The sequence below is a fragment of the Watersipora subatra genome, chromosome 11, assembly GCF_963576615.1.
Source record: "Watersipora subatra chromosome 11, tzWatSuba1.1, whole genome shotgun sequence".
NCBI classification, from domain to species: Eukaryota; Metazoa; Bryozoa; class Gymnolaemata; order Cheilostomatida; family Watersiporidae; genus Watersipora; species Watersipora subatra.
This window is the reverse complement of record NC_088718.1, coordinates 27,438,667-27,461,202: the sequence shown is the minus strand read 5'-3', so window position 1 is coordinate 27,461,202 and position 22,536 is coordinate 27,438,667. Positions and strand designations below refer to the sequence as shown.

Genomic DNA, 22,536 nt, shown 5'->3' with positions numbered 1-22,536 from the left:
GATTATTGTTTGTGCAACATGCTTCTAAAAACATACACAGACTCTGCTTGCAATAAGCTAGGCAGACATCATACTCAATCTTCGAGGGGTTGCTCGCTATGTGTGCTATGTTAGAAACCCCCGGTGTATTTGATATTGTGTTTTGCTGATAGAGACGGGTTTTCAAAATTGATACGAGTCTGTGGCGTACCAGAACTGTGCTATCTATTGTTTTGTACCCACCATCTTGCTCCTCAACCACTTTTGTACCATTGACACTTTTCTACTCTCTTCATTTCTACTACTTTATCCTAATTCCATGTAGTATTGGAGTGAAGGATATTAATGCTATTTCTATGCCTGCTTTATCATCCACTGTATCTTTGCATGCAGGGAAGGCAAGCTGTTCATGACTAATGGAGACATGGTGGAAACAGGTCTAGGCACACGCACCCAACCTCTGCCGCCAGGCAGTTTTCTTGCAAATAATCCTTTGCCAGAAAGTAGGTCCCTCCTTATCACAAACCTTGTAAAATATCATTTGTTCAGCTACATGTATTTGCAACTTTCATGACAGTATTTCATCATGTTCAGCTATCTCAGTGTGTTCATAATCATAAAAGTATTCGGCTTGTTCACTTTTTCACTATGAAATTTTTTGCTTATTATGACATAATTCATAAAAATCTTGGCTCTGCGCTTGGTATTTTTGCTGCGAAAGGTAACATTTATGTCGTGGAGTTTTAATCTAAAGTTTTTAGAATCAGCAAAAAATTCTTCACAAGAGTCAATGCATTTGACAAACAAAAACCTTGTTAATTATTTATCTATATTAGTTAAACCGATTGCATATTAAAAATGCTATTGTTTACGCAGTTTGACCGAAACACAGATCCCATTCTTTAATATGAATATGTAGTTATCAGAAATATCCGAGACCCAACTTCAAAGCACTTAACTGTTAAAGAATTTCACCAGCAAAAAATACATTTATGTCGCTGTTTACAATTTTTTTCATCCATCCTAAACCAAAAATTAAAAAAATTAGAAACTGCGATATTATGCCTGTTCTGAGTGTTGTATAAATGCGTACACTTAAATGTATTGATGTGAAGATGAAGAAGAAGAGTGTCTGTCTTACACTTCCTTAAACCCTCCCCATACTGCCTTACACTAGCTAATCTACTAGCTTTACTCACTAGCTTTATACATCTTTTTGCACTCACCGTAATTACCAAGACCACCTGTACTGTCTTGAGCTCAGACACCAATATAGCCTGAGCCTAACAAATCCCATAATACAGCATGTTCTTTCTTTTTTTCTTTTTGTTTTGGGCCACCCCATCACTACCAACAAGCAGACGTAGTAACTTACCTTACTTCTGTTGCTCGTTACCTGACTCCGTTAAGGCAGTCTCTATAGGCTATGCCTTTGGCTTGTTTGACTCTGTGCCACCGACTAAAATACTCTCCTCGTTACTGCCAGCTCCATTGCCAGTCTGTACTCATTTTTTTTATCACCGTGACATCCGCCGCTACCAATACTGTCACCGTGACCGCTGTCACTACTTCAACCAACATCTCCAACACTACTCCCACCAACCTTGACTAGCCCGGAGTCTTTTGGTTGGGTCAGTAATGACTCCTCAACCTCATCTTCTTCTCTTCCTTCTTTACCTCGCTCTCCCCAATAAGAGGCAGGCTCGACAGACATTCTGTGAGAGGTCTCCACCTGGGCCGTAATCGGCTGCACAGGGATGGCACCACAGAGCTTGGAGTTGGCATAGGCCCAGACCTATCTAACTCGACCTCACTTGCCACCAGTGCAAGTCTGCTACCAGCAATTCTCCTCTGAACCATGGCTAACTCCTGCACAGCTACCCTGAATGCCTTGACATTTTCCAACTCCATGACTGCTGCCTCCCGTTTGGCTTTCAGCTTAGCCAATTTCTCCTTCAACTTTCTCCGCACCTCCTTTTCCTCTCTTTCAATCTCTGCTACCTTTCTCTCATGACCATCTCTGTCTAACATTCCATTACTGGATACCTCAGCTAAAAAAGAGCAAACTTTCTCCATTACAGATACTGGTTCAGTTACTTTCTCAGCACCTTCACTTACTTCATCATGACTGTGTTCTCTATCATACTCCATAGACACTTGCGCCTCTCTGGTGCCTTTGGCTGTCCCCCCTTGACTTATAATTGCTACGTATCCGCTTCTCTTTACTTCCTTGGTTTCACAAGTCCACCAATTTTGACCTGTGTGATCTTTCTTAACATCTCTGTCAGACTTATTTGTCAGGTTTTGCAACTTGACATCATCTGGAACATAACTTGACCCAACAATAATGGTTCTCGGCGAAAACGGCTGAACTGGCTTAATACTTCTACACTCCTTAACAGGCTCAAACTTGCTTTCACATAATGCATTTACAGCAGCAAATAATTTTAGCTGCTTCAACTCAGTTATGCCTAAAAAGTTCGTTCTCAATCCTTTCACTACATGAACTTCAGCATCCATATGCCTGCGTTTACTTTCCAAATGAACTACCACACTTCCAACCACTTTTAACTCACTACCATCAGCGATTTCTAAAACTGTCTACGGTTTCTTTAACCGTAGGTTCAACTTATTGGCTGTTGCCTCGATTAGTATTGACACCTCAGCCCCAGTATCGAACGTAAACTCAACATTTACTCCATTAACTTCTAAATACTGCACAATTCTCTGTCCTATTCATTGATCTTCACCATATTTATCTCTATAGCCAGCAAATCTTGCACTTTTACCCCTGCTATTGTCACTGTACCTTTCATCATGTCTATCCATCTCTCACTTCTCAAACCAACAGTCTCTCTCATGCCTGTTCATATTGTAATCTCTGGGTCTATTCTACTTATCCCTTACATCATGAGGACTTTCTCCTCCCCAATACCTCTCCCAACTGCTATCTCGACTGCCATACCTTACTTCTCTACCCTTATCCCCGCAATATCGGGATACGTGTCTTTGCCGTCCACAAGAAAAACATTTGATGGAGGAACAACTCCGCATCTCGTGGCCACTACCTCTGCAATTGTAGCAAACTCTATCTGTACTATTTTCTCTACAGTTTTCTCTATATCTAGAGACATACCTTTCCTTGCTATTATCTCTATACTTTCTACTGCCACTGTCCTTGTTACACTCCCGATCTTGTGTCCCATACCTACTAGTATCACGCTCATCACTACTATTACTAAAAAAATACCTTCAACCACTCCTAGGGCTACTTCTAGGGGAAGATCTACCCGCTGAATCGTAGCTTTTACCTCTACCATTACTCCGGTACTGCACTCGGCTATCAAACTCCAACACCCTTGCTACCTCCATCTTAACCTCACTTTTTAAGTCAGTACTTTTACTCTCAGTTCTCAAGAATCTATCCGAATCGTTTGTCATTTCACGAGCCCTCAATGCCTCATGTAACAACTCCCAAGTCAGATTGGTGTTCATCAAATCTCAGCTTACTTCTCTATCCCTAAACCCGTTAACCGCCACTATAAAGGCAAACCTTACCCTATCATCATTATTAGCTACCTCGGCATATCTGCTCAAACTTTCTACCGTTGTAAGTACTCTCTATCACTTTCTCCAAGTACCTTTTGCCTAGCCGTCAAAAGCTTAGGCCCCTTTACAAACATACTCTCTTGTCTACCATAATAACCCTGCAAAACCTCCACTACCTTTTCATAAATAGAATTTGCACCATCTACGTTAAACTCTGCACCCCTCAATACTTCTCTACCGTTACGCCCAATAGCTCTCAATAGTGACACTAACCTAGCTCTACCTCTCATAATAGGCACTCTGTCGCCATCATCAACTACATAACCTCTCCTCTCGATAGCACTCTCAATACACAAATTCATCTCTTTTTATAAATTTTTCCCACGAGCTTTCACCGTGCTCACCGAACACCAGCTTCGGAAAACCACTCTCCATCTCAACACAATATGTTTATTTCTCGCCACAAATTTACTCTACCCCACTCGTATATATTTTTTGTAATTCTCACCTCCGAACACTTAATAAATATCTACACCTCTCCAACACCGATGCTTCACCGCTACAACACCTCACAGCCTCCCAACACTACCCTACTGCACGTCACCCCACCTGCACGCCTGTGAAAGGGCCTTATCAAACACTAAACTTACACCAAAACCAGAAAATTATCGCTAACGATAACACACAGAAAAAAATTTAGAGCTTCGTCAACTGCGCCATGTTGTATAAACGTGTACACCTACATGTATTGATGTGAAGATGAAGAAGAAGAGCGTCTGTCTTTCATTATACTTCCTTACGTCCTCCCCATACTGCCTTATACTACCTAATCTACTAGCTTTACCCACTAACTTTATCCAGCTTTATGCACTCACCGTAATTACCAAGACCACCTACACTGCCTTGAGCTCAGGCAGCAATATAGCCTGAGCCTAAAAAATCCCATAATACAACACTGAGTAAAAAAAATTAACTGGTTTGTTTTTTAGCAAAATGATAACCCAATATCCTAAATTTATTGTGGCAAAATTTTGCTCCTGCCATTAAGTTTGCGGTAGAAATGCTTTGGGAGTTGTCTCACTCTGTCACTAAGTTAAACTCGGCTGAACTTTGCTATCTTTGCTTCCAGTCAACTATTACCTGACAACCTGAGTTTGTCATAGTTGCTAGTGTGTAGTGAACATCATAACTTCCCTTTGTAGGTGGTGTTCATGAAGAAGATGGTATGATGAAATCTGAGCACTATTTGTCAGAAGTATGTTAAAATTAGTTAAAGAGGGTGTGATAGTGCAAGCCTCATAGAGCGCTAGTAGTACTCTATGAGCGCTAGTAGTACTCTATGAGTTCTAGAAGTACTCCATGAGCACTAGTAGTACTCTATGAGCGCTAGTAGTTCTCTATGAGCACTAGTAGTACTCTATCACTATGTTTCCATGATACGCAGTGCTTCGGAGTTGCGCTATTTCCAAATCATGGAAACGGCGTCTTCGCACTGAAATCACTGCGCACTGATCAGTGCGAAGCTAGTGCAAATTCGCAGCAAGGAAACAGCGACTGCGCAGTGGCTGCGTATAGCTCACATGCCGTGGAAACAGATTCTTCGAGCGCCATAGACTAGTAAAAAAGTTATCCTGCTTATCTTTGTTTTAGCTATTCTTCCGATATTTTTTCACTTAAATTTAATTATGGTCTGCTCCTACGAAGATGATGAAGTGATTACTTTCCTGGACTTTGTTATCGATACCAACATTTTTCGAAAAATAGGTGGCAAGCCCTAAAGTAACATTTCAATAATCTATTACTTATATAAACATTTATTAAAAATATATTATTTGTAAAAATTGTGTTAAGGTTTGTAAAACATTGTGAATGTGTATTGTAAATAAAAGTATAATGATGACAAAAGCATAAAAAGACCTTTTCTGACGTTCGGTACGCATGATCGATTCCATGTATCCATCTAGCGATTCGATTTATACAATTTCTCTTTTCTGGCTAATTTGCTGAAAACCACTGCGCAGCATGGAAATGTACAATCCCCTCGACTTCGGAGGGGGCTGCTTCGCAGTACTGCGCACCATGGAAACATACACTATGAGCGCTATTAGTTCTCTTTGAGCACTAGTAGTACTCCATGAGCACTAGTAGTACTCTATGAGCGCTAGTAGTTCTCTATGAGCACTAGTAGTACTCTATGAGCGCTAGTAGTTCTCTATAAGCGCTAGTAGTACTCTATGAGCGCTAGTAGTACTCTATGAGCGCTAGTAGTACTCTATGAGCGCTAGTAGTACTCTATGAGCGCTAGTAGTACTCTATGAGCGCTAGTAGTTCTCTATAAGCGCTAGTAGTACTCTATGAGCGCTAGTAGTACTCTATGAGCGCTAGTAGTACTCTATGAGCGCTAGTAGTACTCTATGAGCACCAGTAGTACTCTATGAGCACTAGTAGTACTCTATGAGCGCTAGTAGTACTCTATGAGTTCTGGTAGTACTCTATGAGTGCTAGTAGTACTCTATGAGTTCTGGTAGTACTCTATGAGCACTAGTATTACTCTATGAGCGCTAGTATTACTCTATGAGCCTGACATTTCTCAGCACTTCTTTCATTTTCGATTCAAATTGCTACAACGCTTTCACCACAACAAACAATTGATGGCAACTGTCCTTGATCCGTGCAAAGGTACATTTTTGAGTTTTTGATCAGATAAATTGAGGACAAATTACATGGAAAACAAGAGTTCACTGGCTGCCAATTGATCCTGGCATTGGCTGGTTCACATTATATCGCCATTTGTCAGCGTTTTCTTTTCGGCGTTCATTGTCGATTATGTTAACTGTGAACCGATGGCATCGACGAAGCAATGCGGACACGTCGGGAAAGTTTGCAGCTGTCAAACTTTCTCGATATTTTACTGAGCATCGACGACCACTTTTCAAATGCGAAAAGAGAAATGTGAACACTACGTCATGGAGTATTTCCTGATGAAAACACGGGTGGGTTTGTGATAGTGTGAACATTGTTATCATCGACGATCGCCGTAGTACATCATGTATTGTGGCAATAACGATGAGATACAGTGATATAGTGTGAACCAGTCTTAAGCCATAGGTAACACGCCGAGCTCTGACAGTCCTTTTTAATGTCACGGGCACCACTCTTACTATACCTCCGATTATGCAGCAAATCCACAAGATGGTCAGTTTAGGGCAGTTGGAAAAGTGTTGATATCGTGAATTGAACATCCCGAGGTGTAGACTTATACATAGTAATCTTTTATCACACATTTTATATTCACCGCTTATATTATTTATTCAGTGCAACGGTATCAAGCAATACAAATAAATCAGAGTTTTATATGCATATAGATTTAGTACGCTGTTGTAGCTCAACTTATCCGATTTTGTGGGCTTTACTGCTCGCCACCTTTGAAATGTCTTTTATATATTTAACAGAATTCGTTGAGAGATAAACCGGTTTGCATAATTACTCAAGCAGCGAGTCTGTCAGCTCTGCCCATGCAGCCCGAGTCTCCAGGCTGTGTTGAGGAAAGGTTGTCTGATTATGCACAACTACTCGTAGAGCCCTCAGGCTATCGGCTTAGTTTGAATTCTGATTCAGGTTGGTAGAAATCTCCTATATCGTTTTTGTAGTATTTTCACATGATGTTTGCTTACCACAACTTATTTAGTAAAACTCTTGTCCGTCATACATCTGTTATAATAAAAAATTTTGTTTTAATAAATCTGTAGATTCAATTTTTGTCTGTCACAGTCACACATGTACTAATGAAACTTTTACTGGAGATTGTTATAATTGTGTGTTGACCAACGCAGGAGAGACTGAAGGCTCAGGTTGATTGAAAAATTGTCAAAGAAAAATTGACTATCAGGAATATATTTTTACAATGGCCCATTCAGTAAAGAAATATTGATGATAAAGTCATAAATACTTGTAATAATTTCTACTAGTTTCTCATTGTAACATCTTTGGTTGGTAAAACCTCATGGATACATTACAATGGCACTATTCCATGTACAAAGTATTGAAATGGTAAAGCATTCAACATAGCGCTGCGCGATATGACACCACATGCCAAAACGATATATTGGCCCTGTGAGCTATCGATATCGGTCAGTATCGAACTTTGGAGTTATGCATTCTCGATATAGGTGATTGTGACGTTTCACCTAAAAAACAAATATACAAGGGCGATAATTGTGTCCAAATACAAAAAAAATTAAGAGTTGTCTTTTCTCTCTAACTTTATTTAACACACTTTTATGAAACCTTTTTTCTACCTCGTCGGTCCGTTTCTAGAGGATTATCAGAAATAAAGGAAATCCGCGGGCTCACAAATAAGTTTTCAGGAACTAGTGCTGTGCTGATGTTGAGTCACGAAAGCCGGCAATAATCGATGTTGGTTCTGTTAATTAAGAAAAGATTTATCATCTTGACATGATATCGAAAACGTTGATATACCCGATTACAGAATTGATCTACAAAACGTCCCAAAATTATATCGTCCCACACAAAATCAACAGCAATCGTACAATATCGTTTTATCGTGCAGCACTAATTCATCGCAATCAGATGACCTGCAGTGAATCACCAATGTATTGAGCCATTTCTATTGGTCACCTCGCCGAAGCAGAGACACATCGCTTCATGGATGGTCATTTTTGTTAGCTAACTCTTCCTTATCATATAGCTTGCCAAGTAACTCCTGTATCTGGGCTATGCACGGGTTGGTCAATAAAAGGCATACCTTTAGTTGTAGGGCTCGCTGACACTAGCCATGACATCTGTTCTGGTCAATCTGGAAGTTGTCCACCCGATGGGGATTGAAGCTCTGGGAACTTCCAAAAAAGCATGCTGTGTGGTGAAATGCTTCACATCAGATTTTTGTTAGAAATGGTACTGGACAATACTTCATGTCTCCAGCAACTTTTTTATTCGGTGCTACAACACCTTGAAATTAGTAGAAATCTAAAATTAACATTTTAGAAGCCTCAGTATTCATCCATGCCTATTTTGCCTCTTTTTTGAGGTTTCAACTGTGACACTATATTGCGAGGGGTATCTGAATGTGTCGAATTTTGCTAAGTATCATTTTCTGACAGGTGTCAGGTTTTGACAGGAATCTATTATCACATGTGTCAGTTGACAGGTGTCAATTTTTGAAAAGTAGCAATTATTGCTAGGTGTGAGTTTTGTACAGGTGTCTGGCTGTTCATTTCACATGTCAGGTTCTGACAGGTAACAGATAAAAATTCTTTTTCTGTGTCAATGGCGAAACTGACGCCTTCGCCTTAATAATCAGTCGCACAATGGTCAGGGTGCTGTAACTTCTAGATTTTAGCTGACCTTTGACATTGAACATTTTTTGTTATTGAACGTCACTAGTCGTAAACAGTACAATTTCTGCAAGCTCTTATGCATGTGTACATATATTTAAGAAATCTATTAAATATAATCTGAATTATGTACATAACTTATGTCGTATGTTGTTCAAACATATGCATTCGGGTTATATGTGTACATAGGAAGCTGTCAAGAGGTGTCCTGCTTCTATATAACCACTGTAGCTTCTAATATCCTGCTGAGGATGCCATTCCCTCACTCAGCTGTGAAGTTTGTTCTACAGGTCACTGGATAAAGAGCTTTACTGCCTTCTTTTGGCATGTGCATTTCAAATCTCTTTCTATCCAATTCTTATACCCAATATTATGTATTATACTTCTATCTATTTGTTGTATAGTACTACTACACTTGCAAAGCCCATGCGCCGTGACAGATGATCACGAGTAACCAGTATATGGAGAATTATCCAGGGAAGTGGTAGGGCAGTATCTTTTTACTTACAGAATATACCAAACCCATTTATGTAATGTTTACAATATATAAATTTCATTGGTTGTCCGATATGTAATGAATGATTTACAAGTATTTATATCGGTGTATCCCTTAGTGTTTTATTGATTACTGGCATGCTTGCTTCTCCCGTGCACTCTGAGAGATGATCATGAGTAATCAGTATGTGGAGAATTATTTACTGAATATGTAAGGCATCTAGTGGTGTAGTGGTAGTGCCCTCGCTTTTGAATCTGGAGGTCTAGGTTAGATTCATGTGTAAGGCAATCGTTTTTCTAACACTATTAACATGGTTTCAGATGGATGGGCACTGCTCTTATTATGTGAAAGAATGTTATGTACCATAATTCTATCTACAGTATAGCTTATAACAAAGATTTATGTATGCATTTGCCTGCACCATCTTAAATATACCACTTGGTAGCTTCATTTCCACTGCTTCCGTAAACTGCTTTTCCACTGCTTCTTGGTTTTGTAGTACATGTATTTTCCTTCAGTGTTCTGCAAACATTTCTATGAGTTTCCAAATTCTCAGCAACATTGTTTTCTTTACGTTTCCTTTCAATAAACTTGGCTTACTTGCAGAGGCTGTGCGTGTGTTTTAAGAGCCTTGTTGCACAAAAAATGTCTCTAAGACCTTATCTGAACATGTCTAAGTCCAATGACAAGGGAACCTTGATGACTGGAGACATACCCAGTTGCAGAGAGCGATTTCAGATTCCATGTCATTCCTGTCACCACCAGTAGCCTTTTTTAGACATTGAACCCCAACGTGTTGTTTGTAGGTCAGAGGTCAGATGACCACAGATACCATTTTTTGCAGCAGTTCATATAAATGCTGCCGACTGTGAATATTCACTGCTGCCAACACAATACTCCATGTAATTAAATAAAATAATAATTATCGTACTGCAAGCAGAGGCTGTGTATGCGTTTAAGAGTCAGTGTTACACAAACAATGACTCTGTGATCTTGAATGGACATGTCTGAATCCAGTGGTAAAGTAACCTCGATGACTGGAGGCATGGTCAGTTGCAGAGAGCAATGTAAGGTTGGATATCATTCCTGTCACCACCAGTAGCCTTTTGTAGAATTGAACTCCAAACTGTTGTTTGTCAGGAGAGAGCGGCACTTGACAACATTTAAAAAATCATGACCATTCTTTCCAGTTTTTAGTATATTCACCATATCAAATATCATTAACAATCATCTCAGAATGAAGACATGATAAGAAATAATTAAGGAACCCACTATTCATCTTCTGCCAGGTTAATCGGTCTCTTATCTTAAATCAACGGTTTTATGATGTAAATGATTTATCTCTTCCGATTTACACATCTTTTTGCATATCATTACTCTTTGACAACTTCCTTTAGTGTTCTTTTTAAACAAACACTTCACGTCTGAAGATTTTCTGATAGAGAAATTGCGATCTGGCCTGGAAAAGCGGCATCGGCACTTGTAAACATTTCGAAAGTGGATAATACATACACTCCAAACATCGACTTCTACCGTTTTTTATGGAATGTGGAAGGGAAAGCTTAAGATGTCCGTAAGATAAATTACGTTATCGATTTTACATTGTTGCTAGCAGCGTTTGTGCTGCTTACAGATTTAATGCTGTTAGTATCACATTAATCGGCCAATAGAGTCCTTTTGCAAATTATCGAAGTATGTATGCCAGAATATGACTTCATCTGATTTTGTCAAGCTTAAGTAGCCTGCTAGCAGCATTCGATGACCTCTATGCTTGTCCTTTCTCTTTGTGTATGTACGATTTGTCTTTATTGCTCAACTTTTCAACTGTTCTGTCTAATGCAAACATCATGGTGTCACGCAGTACCACCTTTGCCATATTGCACATGCACCTCAGTAGTGTGTCTGTGTGAGCAATCGTTCAAAGATCGAGTGCGCCATCTGCTTAGCTTACTGCAAGCAGAGTCTGCCTGTTTTCAGGAATTGTGTTACACAAACAATAGATTTCTGATCTTGGCTGGACATGTCCTAGTCCAGTGGCAAGGGAACTTTGATGACTGGAGAAATGCCCAGTTGCAGAGAGCAATTTGAAGTTTCATGTCATTGCTGTCGCTACCAGTGGCCTTTTCTAGGGAATTGAACCCCCAATCTGTTGTTGGAGTTTCTAGACTACCTGGTCACAGCTGCTCACAGTAGTATATAGGTAGGTAAAAGCACAACTGGAAACATCTCAAGTATCTAGTTTTGTAGATACTAGAGGTGGAAATCTTAACCATCACCAACAGCGTGATGGTTAAGATTTCCGCCTCTAGATTTGAAGGAGCCCTCGGATCAAATTAAGTGCTGTGCGAGTTTTTCATCGCTAAATTTTAATCGTAACTCGGCAAAAGGTTTAACAAAAAGACAAAGGCAAAAAGACAAGCAGTGAGATATATATATACTAGCTGTGCTACCTGACGTTGTCCGGGGAATAAAAGATTCTTTGGACAGATAACTGATTTGTATTTAACATTTAACAACATTTTCCATTCTAACTTTTAAACTACATATCATGAGAGAAGTGTTTTGTGTAATGAAATAAATTGAGCTTCATATGGCATTTTATCACTATCTAATGAAGCCGCTGTTTTGTATTCCCACACATTGTGATTCTCATGAAAGCTCTTCAGGACAGTGTGACCAAGTAATGTCATGGCCATGTGATTGGTCATAATTTATTGATCGGGAAATTAACTGCAGTTCACCTATTTATTTTGTTTTCATTAGGTATAACAAAGCAAGAACGTAGCTGTAGATTATGCAGCATTTTGCTAGGATACCTAATAGTGATAGCCGTGTGTGATTGGTCATCAAAAGTTTTTCATTTTTATGGGGATTAATATAGTTTGAAGAGTATTTGTGAATGCTGATGCGCTATAGACACCTCACTCTAATAATACATGCCAGCATATAGGTATAGCTTATTCAAGCGTGCGATAAATACCATAAAATGGCTTTGTAGGCTTCCTCCTCTCCAAAATATTAACAACCTTTACATCCAACACCTCCGGCCAACTAGGTCCACGTTCATATCTTTACTAAACTGACGTAGTTCTTCCTATTTGCCAAAAGGGCTCATTTCAAACAAGTAGCTGGGAATGGCCAAATAAGCAGTTCCTGTTGCTATGACACCTGTTGCTATGACACCCTCTATAGCTTCTCTGATTGGCCCAGGAGAAGCCGTAAGAGTATAAAGCAAAGAACTGCGTGCAAGATTGTAACCTGAAAGCAACCAGGAAACCACAGGTAAGTTTACCAGCTGTGTAGCCATTAGCTGGTTACATTATATATATTTCTACTTTTATTGGGCAGTTCTTAAAAAAAAATTTTTCATTTATGGTTCTATTAAAAAGTAAAAAATCAATAAACAAAAAAATATTGCCAGTTGTAAACGCAAAAACAAAAAATTGAAACAAAGTAGACTTGAAACTTCTAAGCTTGGGTAGTTTCAGGTAGCAATCAGCATCTTTTTTGACAAAAGATTATTTGATTTAGCAATAACCTTGATTGGCAGGTACGCTACTTACTGAGCTCACTCTTTATATTTCGCAAAAGCTATGGAGAATTTGTATTTCTTAAACGCTGTTTCTTCTATGACAGGATTTAAAAATATAGTTTTGATTTCCAAATTATATTAAACAAGGAGTTGAAACGGGGGTGCTATGCCCGTACACCACTAACAGTTTTCTATGATTGTGCATTTTATCTGAACTTCACTTGAATTCTGTCACTTTTCTTTCCTCCAATGTTTCAGCTGTTATTATTTAAGCAAGTTAACTTCTGGTAGATGCAGTACATTTACCAGAAGTTAACAGTTCCAATAGTTACAGCCGAATATAAGCCTTGTAGTTTGTTTGTCAATTTGTAACCGGCAGCAGGAAGAAAATGACTAGAGCAGTCTAAATTGGTAAACAGTAAAACAGTAAAACAAATTATTACTATTCACCTTCAGGAGCTTTTTTAATTAGCTAGACACCATACAATTGATGTGCTTGTTGTTGGTTAAAACTTAACTAGGGCGAATGCATCAGTGAGGTAGCTGTAACGTTCCTAATTGACATTGACTAATTTTCTGAATGATTTTTTATAAAATGCTAGGACCTGGGCAGGCTGGTACACTGTAAAAGTTTGTCATGTGTAATAACTATATTTACAATTATTTCTAAATGCAGGAAAGTGATAGAGTGGCATAAGTGGTAGCATTCCAGGATGCGAAGCCGAATGTCAATGTTCGAATCTTGGGTGATGTGATCTTTTTTACCAACCCCTAACTGCCACTTGGGATGTACACGCCTTTTACTATTTGTAGTAAAGATTGTCTCTAATGAAACAAATTGGCCTATTGCCAACAGAATTTGCTTTGCTTTCTAATGATAGTTTGCTTTTCTAGATCGTACATCGACATCATTCGACATGCACAAGGTCACAAGCATTCTTCTCTGCTGTCTCGCGAGTGGACTTGTGGCTGATTCAGTAAGTCTTTTTATACACTCTTGTCAAATAAGGTCAAATAAGGTCAAAAGAAAAACCAATCCAAAACCTACTGTATTAGCACGCACCAGTCAGTCGAGCATCTATCGTCATAAAACCATCAGGGCCATCATAAAATAGCCCGTACATTATGTAGTAACCGATACAGTTACAAACATCCAGCAGTTATCAGTCAGCATGGGGCATGTAGCAATAAGCAAGTAGCAGCTGGCAATCAGCAAGTAGCAACTGGCAATCAGCAAGTAGCAACTGGCAATCAGCAAGTAGCAACTGGCAATCAGCAAGTAAAACTCAGCAGGTAGAAATCATCATACAGCAAATAACAATTGTCGTGTAGCAGATTGTAACAGGTAACTAACAAAATGAAAGGCAAAGTTTCAGGCAAAGTAGAAATCTCTTATATACATTCTGTGTAATTTTGTGAACTTTGATAGTTGAGAACTGGTACCAATCATAAACAACTACTAAAACAGTGCAGGCTTTTTAGCACTCTTATTATTTAAAATTTATTTTAATATTTAGTAACATGATTTTTTTAATATGTATTATTTTAATACGTCTGCCTAGCCAAATGGTGTTCATTTAACACAAATTGCAAAACATACTTCATCTTTCAGAATTGAAAGCATTATTGTCCCTTTTGGTACATCAGATGTAATATGTATACATGTGTACATTTATGGCCTACATATTCCTTGTATGTCCACTGTATGTCATTACAATTAGTATTATTTTATTTTAAAATTCAGTAAGTTCTATTATTCATTCCTTTTTAATATTTGTTTTTCTCAAGCATCTTTATATACTATAATGTAATATAAATCTTTATATACCATGAAAATATATAGTATTTAAATGGTCAATAAAATTATATATAGTCAATTACATCCTAAATATAGTAAATAAATATTCATAGTATATAAACACACATACATGTATTATATATATATTTATTATATATTTATTTATTATATATATATATTCATTATATATATATTTATTATATATATATATATTCATTATATATATATTTATTATATATATTATATATATGTATAGTTGGCAGCATTTCAACATACGCCTTTGCACCAAGCTGGCAGAAGAAGACAAATCTCAAATTAAATTTTCTCAAGTCAAAATATAAAAAAATTATTATTGTTTACACCTAGAAAGATTGTGTCAGAACTAAAATGTAAGTTGAAATGTTTAATTACAGAAAGTCAAAAATATAATATACATAAGATACAATAGATTTTAGCTTTATTTAACTCCATATATTTCAACATATAGTATATACCTTACCCAACCTATAATCCAATGTACATGTTACATTGGTGGGTCTTTACAATAATGTATAGTTCAATATAATATGGTGCATTAAACTATACATCTCAAGGATTGTTGATGTGTCTAACTATAGCGATTAAAATCTTGCAATGAGAAATCCCCACCGTACTGGAATTGAACTAGCGACGATTGCAATGGCAAGTATGCAAGCACGCGCAATTAACCATAATGTTAAGCCGTTTCTATCTGATATAGCACATCTATGATATTCCCATTGCGATTAAAGCTAATTATGTACGTTGTATTATGAATAAATTTTTTTTTTTACATTTGTTCTCCTTTTGAGATTTTTATAAAAGCCATTTCAAAATCTATTATTCATATGTCTCTGTTTGTAACTTTCAATTGTGCAGTTTCAATTTCAAATGTTCCATTACAGTGCAACTGTAACGGAAAATTTTCAACCTTCAATTTTCAGTGATTGCAAAAGACAACCGCTAGAAATTGTAAAACTAAAATGTGTCTCTACATTCTCGCTCAGTTCAGTCAGACAACGTACCCTCGTGTGCTTGACGGATGTATTTAATTTTGATATATCATTTGTATGTTCATGCCAGTATTGACTATCAAAAGGTACCAGTATAATCGTATTCAAAATTTTGATAGATAGCTTCGGCAGCAACAGTAATCTTTTTTATAGATGCACTTTTATGTACTCTCTGTTATTATTAATTCAGCATATTTGTGATTTATATTAGTTTCTTTTCAGTTCATTTTAATTGAATCAAAATCAATTCACTTTTCATTATAAACAAAACATACATTATCTAGCCATTACTTGCTAATTATTTCATATTTCCATTTATACATACATATTTTTTACCATATGTTATATATAAATATATATATTATCACTGTTATTACTATTATTATATATGTAATATCTATACTACTTTATAGGTAATAAGTTCATTTCAAACAGAATTTTTTTTAAATCACGCTGTTTAAAAATTATAACATATATACATGTAACTATATATTATATAAATATATTATTATATAAATATATTAAATTATATTAATAATGTAACTATATATAAATATATATAAATATAAGTATATATATACATTTATATATATATATATATCTAATAGCGCCTATAATAGCTATCAATATATATAATATAGATGATATAATATATATATATATAATATGTAGGATATAATATATACATAATATGTAGGATATAATATATATATACATGTATAATATGTATGATATAATATATACTGATTATAAACTGTATATATACTACTTTATTGGCAATAATTTAAATTCAAACAGATTTCTTTCTAGAATACGCTATAAAGGAATACTAATGCAAAAGAGAAAAAAAAACAAGGCAACAGTTAGCCACTATTATAGCCAGTAAAATCAAATAAATGGTTTAATATATAGCGTTTAAATCCTTTTATTTGTTACTAGATCTCAGATATTACATGTACATTGTAGGTGGAAGATTGTTAAAGGAGCTAGCAATAATAGTTCCGAGTAATTTTTAGAGGTTCTCATGACAGTTGTTAATATCACTTAAGTTGAAACAAGTTGAAAACTTACAATATTCACATAAAAATAGAAGACACAAATTTGGAATTAGTTTGAAACCTTTAATTGAAGTAAAATAAACATTTAGCATAGAATATTATTTGGTGTTGGAGAGTAGGTACATTGAAGCTACTGTTTTTGCAAGGTCATGAACACGGATACAAGTAAATAGGAATACAAGGAGTACTCAGTTTTACTAATACAAAGGGTAAAATATAAAACGAGAAAAGAGAGTAGAATGCTATATAATTCCTGTTTTCTATTGTAGAAATTTCGGATTGTTCCAGAAAGAGATGCTCCCCATGCACCTGATTACTATTATAGTGTAAGAAATTTAATCAACTCAAGAGCTTTCTGCTCATAAAAGGATCTTGGTGTTGCACTATCATACTTTTCACTGTTTGTCAATGAATATTTATTTAAATATTTATTATTTATCAAAATATTCATTTTGTTTAGTTAAATATTCATTCAAATGTTCATCCAGCACAAAAATTCTGTAGTTTAAATGCTCTTGTATGCGTCAGTTTACTAAGGGTTCACCTATCTTATACCAGACGGTTCACACTGTATTATCGTATTGGCGATTATTCATCGACTATGTGTAACGAAAACTGATGACATCGTCAAGGCAATGCAAATATGTCAGGAAATATTACAGCTGCCACACTTTCTCACTATTTTTACCGAGCGTTCAGAATCGCCATTGCAATTTACACCACTTCGATGATGGTGATTGGCTGTCTCGGATTGCTTAATCTATATTCTACTTCATGGTAGTTGCTGCAGGACCAGTATTACATCATTTCAGTGACTACATTGTATAATAGCAACACTATGTCGCGAACTATTTGCTCATATAAATGTGAACAGGTTTGTGAAAGTGTGAACATTGTTATCACAAACGATCACCAATGTATTGTGTGATTAACACCGACATACTGCGGGTACGGTGTGTACATCTTCTGCTAGAAACTCTGAATGCAACTTGACATTTGCAGCCTAAAACGATGAAAGAATTTTTTTTAGCCTTCATCTGGCCATGGAGGGTTTTCTTACGAACAGGAAGTGATAAAGGGAAACGGGAATGACAATGGAAATACGAATGGGGAAGGAAATGAGAGCGGAAATGAGAATGGAAACAACAATGCAGGATTCAATGAGCAAAGCGCCAATGGCAACCAGAACGGAAACTGCATAGGAGGTTCAAGATTTGCATCTATCTTGTTGCCCTATACTTGTTATCTCTTTAGCTATAACATATATCTCTTGGCATCTAACATAAAGACATTAAGTATTCCAGTTTTGCCTTTGGTTTGGAGACTTTTCTGTCATTAAAACAGCAAAAACTTTCCATCAGGTTGACAGCATGTGTAGTTAGTACAAGCAGCTGTTTAGGCTTATGATATCCACTGTAGACTTGCAAAGTTGTTCAAAGACTTGTAGAATGCTCGAATGTATGTATGTCACCAGCTGTCTTGTTGAGACCAGCTCTTGTCAAGCTGCGGCAAGGCATGCTTGTACATTTTAGCCAGCTTCAATAAAACTTATGCTTTAAATGGCTTAGAATTTGGTGATAACAGATTGCACCATATTACTATAGCTCAGTAAGATATTTAATGCACTTTCATTATATCTACCGTATGATCACTGAGCCAGGGGATAGTTAAATATTTGTACTTCTATGTGTAAATTTAGTCAGAGAGAGTTATAATTGGCCTGTGATTGTAGGATTTTGCTAGAGGAGTTTGGCTACAATCGCTAGGCATAGTACAAAACTTGTTTTTCGTCTATATAGCAAGACTAACATACTTGTGGTTATATAGTAAGACTGCTACTTATGTAAGTAGTAAGGTTGCTGTTTAGCTATATAGAAAGGCTGCTACTTACCCATATAGCAAGGTGGTTGCTTAGCTTTGTGCCAATACCACTTCTTAGTTATATAGCGAGACTGCTATATAGCAAAACCACTATATAGCAAAACTACTATTTAGTTATATAGGAGAACTATTTTTATAGCTATATAGCTATACTTTTATATAGCTATATAGCAAAACAGCTGCTCGTAATATGTTTATAAGCAGCAACGCTTATCATGTTGAAACGCATATTAGAAATATTAAGCCACCTCTATCTTAATTGCAGACGCTGTTGCTGATGCTAGCATATTCGCTAGTATTAGAATTGCTCAATATTAATACCTGTCACTTTGTCATAATTGTTTGTCCAGGAGTATGTTTTAAAATTGAACTCAGAAAACACATTAAATAAAATGTGCTCTGACTTACCAAAAAAAGTCTGTTCTTTTCAAAATAACATTATGCCGTTCAAAGTAAGAATAAATTGAAACCGAAATTATTTAAAGCCAGTGTTAAAAATATATAATTTATATATCAAACATGATATTGACTTTCATAAAACTTAATGACCGAAGATTACCCTCATGTTTCACACCTTCTGTGCACTTTGGGGAACTTTTCTTGTAAGGCTGATACTAAGCCAGCACTTCCCTACATCTCACCTTTCACCTACATGGTGCTTCAGCTTTCAGAGTTGTGACAGGCAATAATGATCTGTACGGCTGTTGCAAAGTCGATGGGATATTTATGTTTAAGCAGCCCAAATGTCTGTAAACCCCTTTTACATGTTCACTTTTTGTCTCTGTGAATAGGTCAAACTGATTGTAGAGTTGTAAATACATGAGAATTACATAGTCATAAAGCTACTAATAGTGAATAAGTAAAGAATCGTAATAAGTTTTAACCTCAGCTCCAACTGCTTCTATATTTTCAGCACTTCACTTATCTCTGACAACATAAACACCATGTATAATTTATTATTCTTTTTTATGAGCATACAACTAGCGGAGGAAACAGGTAGTGCCAATAGAGAAGTACGTGCCACAGGTAGAGAGGTATGCAGTCAATCAGCATGTACTTGACTCGTAACTTGATGGAAAAGTTACAGGCAATACATCGTGTTTACAGATACTTGCAGTGGACTGAAAAGCGGGAATTTCAATGGGAATAACAATGTTAATCCCGACCCAAACAGTGTTCTCTACAACGGCAATCGAAATGGAAATTGTAAAGGGCGTTGTATAAACATTCTTTCAGGAAACCGCAACGGCAACAGAAATACTGGAGGAAATAATGGTGAGTAGTATAGGACTGTCATATCATTCCTCATATTGTATCATTTCTTCATTACTTATCTGTTTCCTTTGAGCTATAGTGTGCTAGAGGCATTCATAGAAATATGCAGTGGTCAACAGTAGTGCACTAGAGGTATCTACAGAAGAGTGCTGAGAGGATTCACAGGAGTATGCTAGAGTCCATGATAGTTTGCTGAAATGTTCTACAGTAGCGTGATAGAGAGTTTCACAGTAGTACACTAAAAAGATCTACAGGAGTATGTAGAAGTCCATAATACTGGGCTGGAATGTTCTACAGTAGTGTGTAGGGTCTCACAAGAGTGTGTTGAAATATTTCACGGTAGTGTGTAGAAGTTTGCAAGAGTGTTGGCAATTAAAAACAACAAAAGGTTTAGTATCAGTGTCTTGGTGTTGGCATTAGTACATGTATTAGTGTTATGAGCTGTCGCAAGCCTTTGATGCGAAAGTAATACTTTGGTGTGAGAGTAATTAATGGGGGAGACAGAGGACCCCACCAGAACATTGTAAAGGTGTAGAGGGCTGTTATTCAAGGCCTGTAAAGAAGTGTAAGAACTAATAGAATCATCAGACATCTTCTAAGGAGTATTATAGAGCCTACTTCTAACATGTATTATTCATAATATCAGAACTTGCGCTATTTTTATAGTTTTATGTTACCAACAAGTAGTTCTATTCTTGTTAAGGTAATGACAACGGTAACTGCATTGGAAACTGCAAAGATATCATATCTGGGAATGACAATGGTAATGACAACTCCCATGGTTATGACAGCGGAAATAACAATGGCAATTGCATAGGTAAGAGTTGCTTCCTGTCAGCAGAAAGGTCATTTAATGTTAATTGCTTCTACTACTGCTGATTAAGCTGCTAAAGCTATCCTGAACAAGGATCTATTAACTCTCTGCATAGACAAGGGTGATTTTATAGATGTTGTTTATGTTTTCATTCCTTTAATTCACGTACAAGTTCCTCAGTTCCTCTCAATCTGACCAGGTTTTTGCAATCCTTACAGACTACAACGCATCACATCAATAATCAATAGATACAAGTGAGCAGCATGAGAAGTAAATCATAGGTCAAGAATCCTCATGCCTAATGTACAGTAGTATTCAATGCCATAACAGTTGCCCGATTGAACTGCTACAACTAACTATATAACTATATGGATATATATTTGGTCATGAATTTATTACTGCTTTAGAACTTGTTGGGCACTGTTATTGTTGCCTTTACCAGGTTTTTGCAATCCTTACAGACTACAACGAATCACATCAATAATCAATAGATACAAGTGAGCAGCATGAAAAATAAATCATAGGTCAAGAATCCTCATGCCTAATGTACAGTAGTATTCAATGCCATAACAGTTGCCCGATTGAACTGCTACAACTAACTATATAACTATATGGATATATATTTGGTCATGAATTTATTACTGCTTTAGAACTTGTTGGGCACTGTCATTGTTGCCTTTACTAGCTTTTTTACTAATTGTAAAATATATATTGCTGTTATATATATTGCTATTACTATTATATATAATTATATATAAATAATGAATTTGGGTAACTTGAGCTAGACTAAATCTTTACATTAACAAGAGCCATGTCTAAAGCCAGCTTAATAATCGTTATGTTACATATAATGATCTCTCATTCAATCATGATGTTCAAGTATGCTAGCCGTAACCAATATTATTTTTTCAATATATATTAAAATATGTATTATATATCATTATATTAGATGTATTCTTTATGTATTGCATGTAAGAAGTATATAATATATATAATATTAATGCATTCTTAGAAGGTGAAACAGATCTGAAGTAAATATGTGTTGTAAAGTGGTGCACTGAAATTCTCTATCAGTTTAAAATTTCCAAGGCCTCCTTGTCACTCCATAAGTTGTTGATGAAAGATTTAGATGAGAAAGTAGTGGAAAAGGTTGTAACTGAACAATGCAACACTCTTAGCCTCTCCATATATATCTTCTAAACATATGATAAGCTGTACCTGTGATATTATCACAATTGCTGTATGCTAGTTCTCTATTAGGGAGAATTGGTTATTTCAGGCCACTGTGAAGGATTCAAAGGAGGGAATGGACATTCTGGAAACAACCAAGAGAACTGCGTAGGAAACTGTTCGCCAGTTGATCCGTGGGCAGCTTATCGTCCAAACCGTCGTGGCAGCCTAGGGCAGCACCTCAATTTCCTTAACGGTTACTACTACCTTTAAAAAGTATTTTGATTCCTTCTAACATCGTATAAAAGTCACATAAAGGTCAACTGAGTTTTCACAAACTATTTGCTGTAAATCTGCTGTTACTCCAACTATAATTGCTTATTTGAGTATCTATTTCAAGTGAAGTTAGAGTTATGCACCCTTGGAGAAAAGTGACGCTTTAAATATACATGTATCTCTATAGTATATACGGTACAATAAATAAAAGCATGGGAATTAATAGAGATATATAACACTTATCTCTCAATACTCAGAATGTTCTAAAACCATGTATTTGGATAACAATGGCCTTGAAAGGAAATACCTGCATTGAACAACTC

General features: G+C 36.5%; 2 protein-coding genes across 5 annotated transcripts in view; both read left to right on the top strand.

Moving 5' to 3' along the window:
• Nucleotides 1-8,992, top strand: part of LOC137408515 (zinc finger protein 561-like) — a 38,491-nt gene extending 29,499 nt beyond the window's left edge. For all 4 annotated transcript variants that reach the window (XM_068095071.1, XM_068095070.1, XM_068095072.1 and 1 more), the window contains exons 9-12: nucleotides 373-482; nucleotides 4,731-4,783; nucleotides 6,981-7,146; nucleotides 8,300-8,992. In XM_068095071.1, the coding sequence (XP_067951172.1) occupies nucleotides 373-482; nucleotides 4,731-4,783; nucleotides 6,981-7,146; nucleotides 8,300-8,373 (403 nt within the window). In that variant the 3' untranslated portion in view covers nucleotides 8,374-8,992. The remainder of the gene's footprint in view (nucleotides 1-372; nucleotides 483-4,730; nucleotides 4,784-6,980; nucleotides 7,147-8,299) is intronic.
• Nucleotides 8,993-13,808: 4,816 nt separating this feature from the next.
• Nucleotides 13,809-22,456, top strand: LOC137408738 (GATA zinc finger domain-containing protein 4-like). The gene is made up of 6 exons (XM_068095319.1): nucleotides 13,809-13,887; nucleotides 17,067-17,123; nucleotides 17,828-18,002; nucleotides 19,786-19,953; nucleotides 20,657-20,770; nucleotides 22,047-22,456. Exons 1-6 carry the CDS (start codon nucleotides 13,828-13,830, stop codon nucleotides 22,208-22,210), a joined length of 738 nt encoding a protein of 245 aa, XP_067951420.1. The 5' UTR covers nucleotides 13,809-13,827; the 3' UTR covers nucleotides 22,211-22,456.
• The last annotated feature ends 80 nt before the right edge of the window (nucleotides 22,457-22,536 follow it).

What these genes read in the sequence shown, in the direction of transcription:
- LOC137408738 (XM_068095319.1), top strand. Translation starts at nt 13,828, where the DNA reads ATGCACAAGGTCACAAGCATTCTTCTCTGCTGTCTCGCGAGTGGACTT. An exon ending in CACCTGATTACTATTATAGT is followed by an intron (nt 17,124 to 17,827) that starts GTAAGAAATTTA and finishes AATTTTTTTTAG; the next exon opens with CCTTCATCTGGCCATGGAGG. An exon ending in GAACGGAAACTGCATAGGAG is followed by an intron (nt 18,003 to 19,785) that starts GTTCAAGATTTG and finishes TCGTGTTTACAG; the next exon opens with ATACTTGCAGTGGACTGAAA.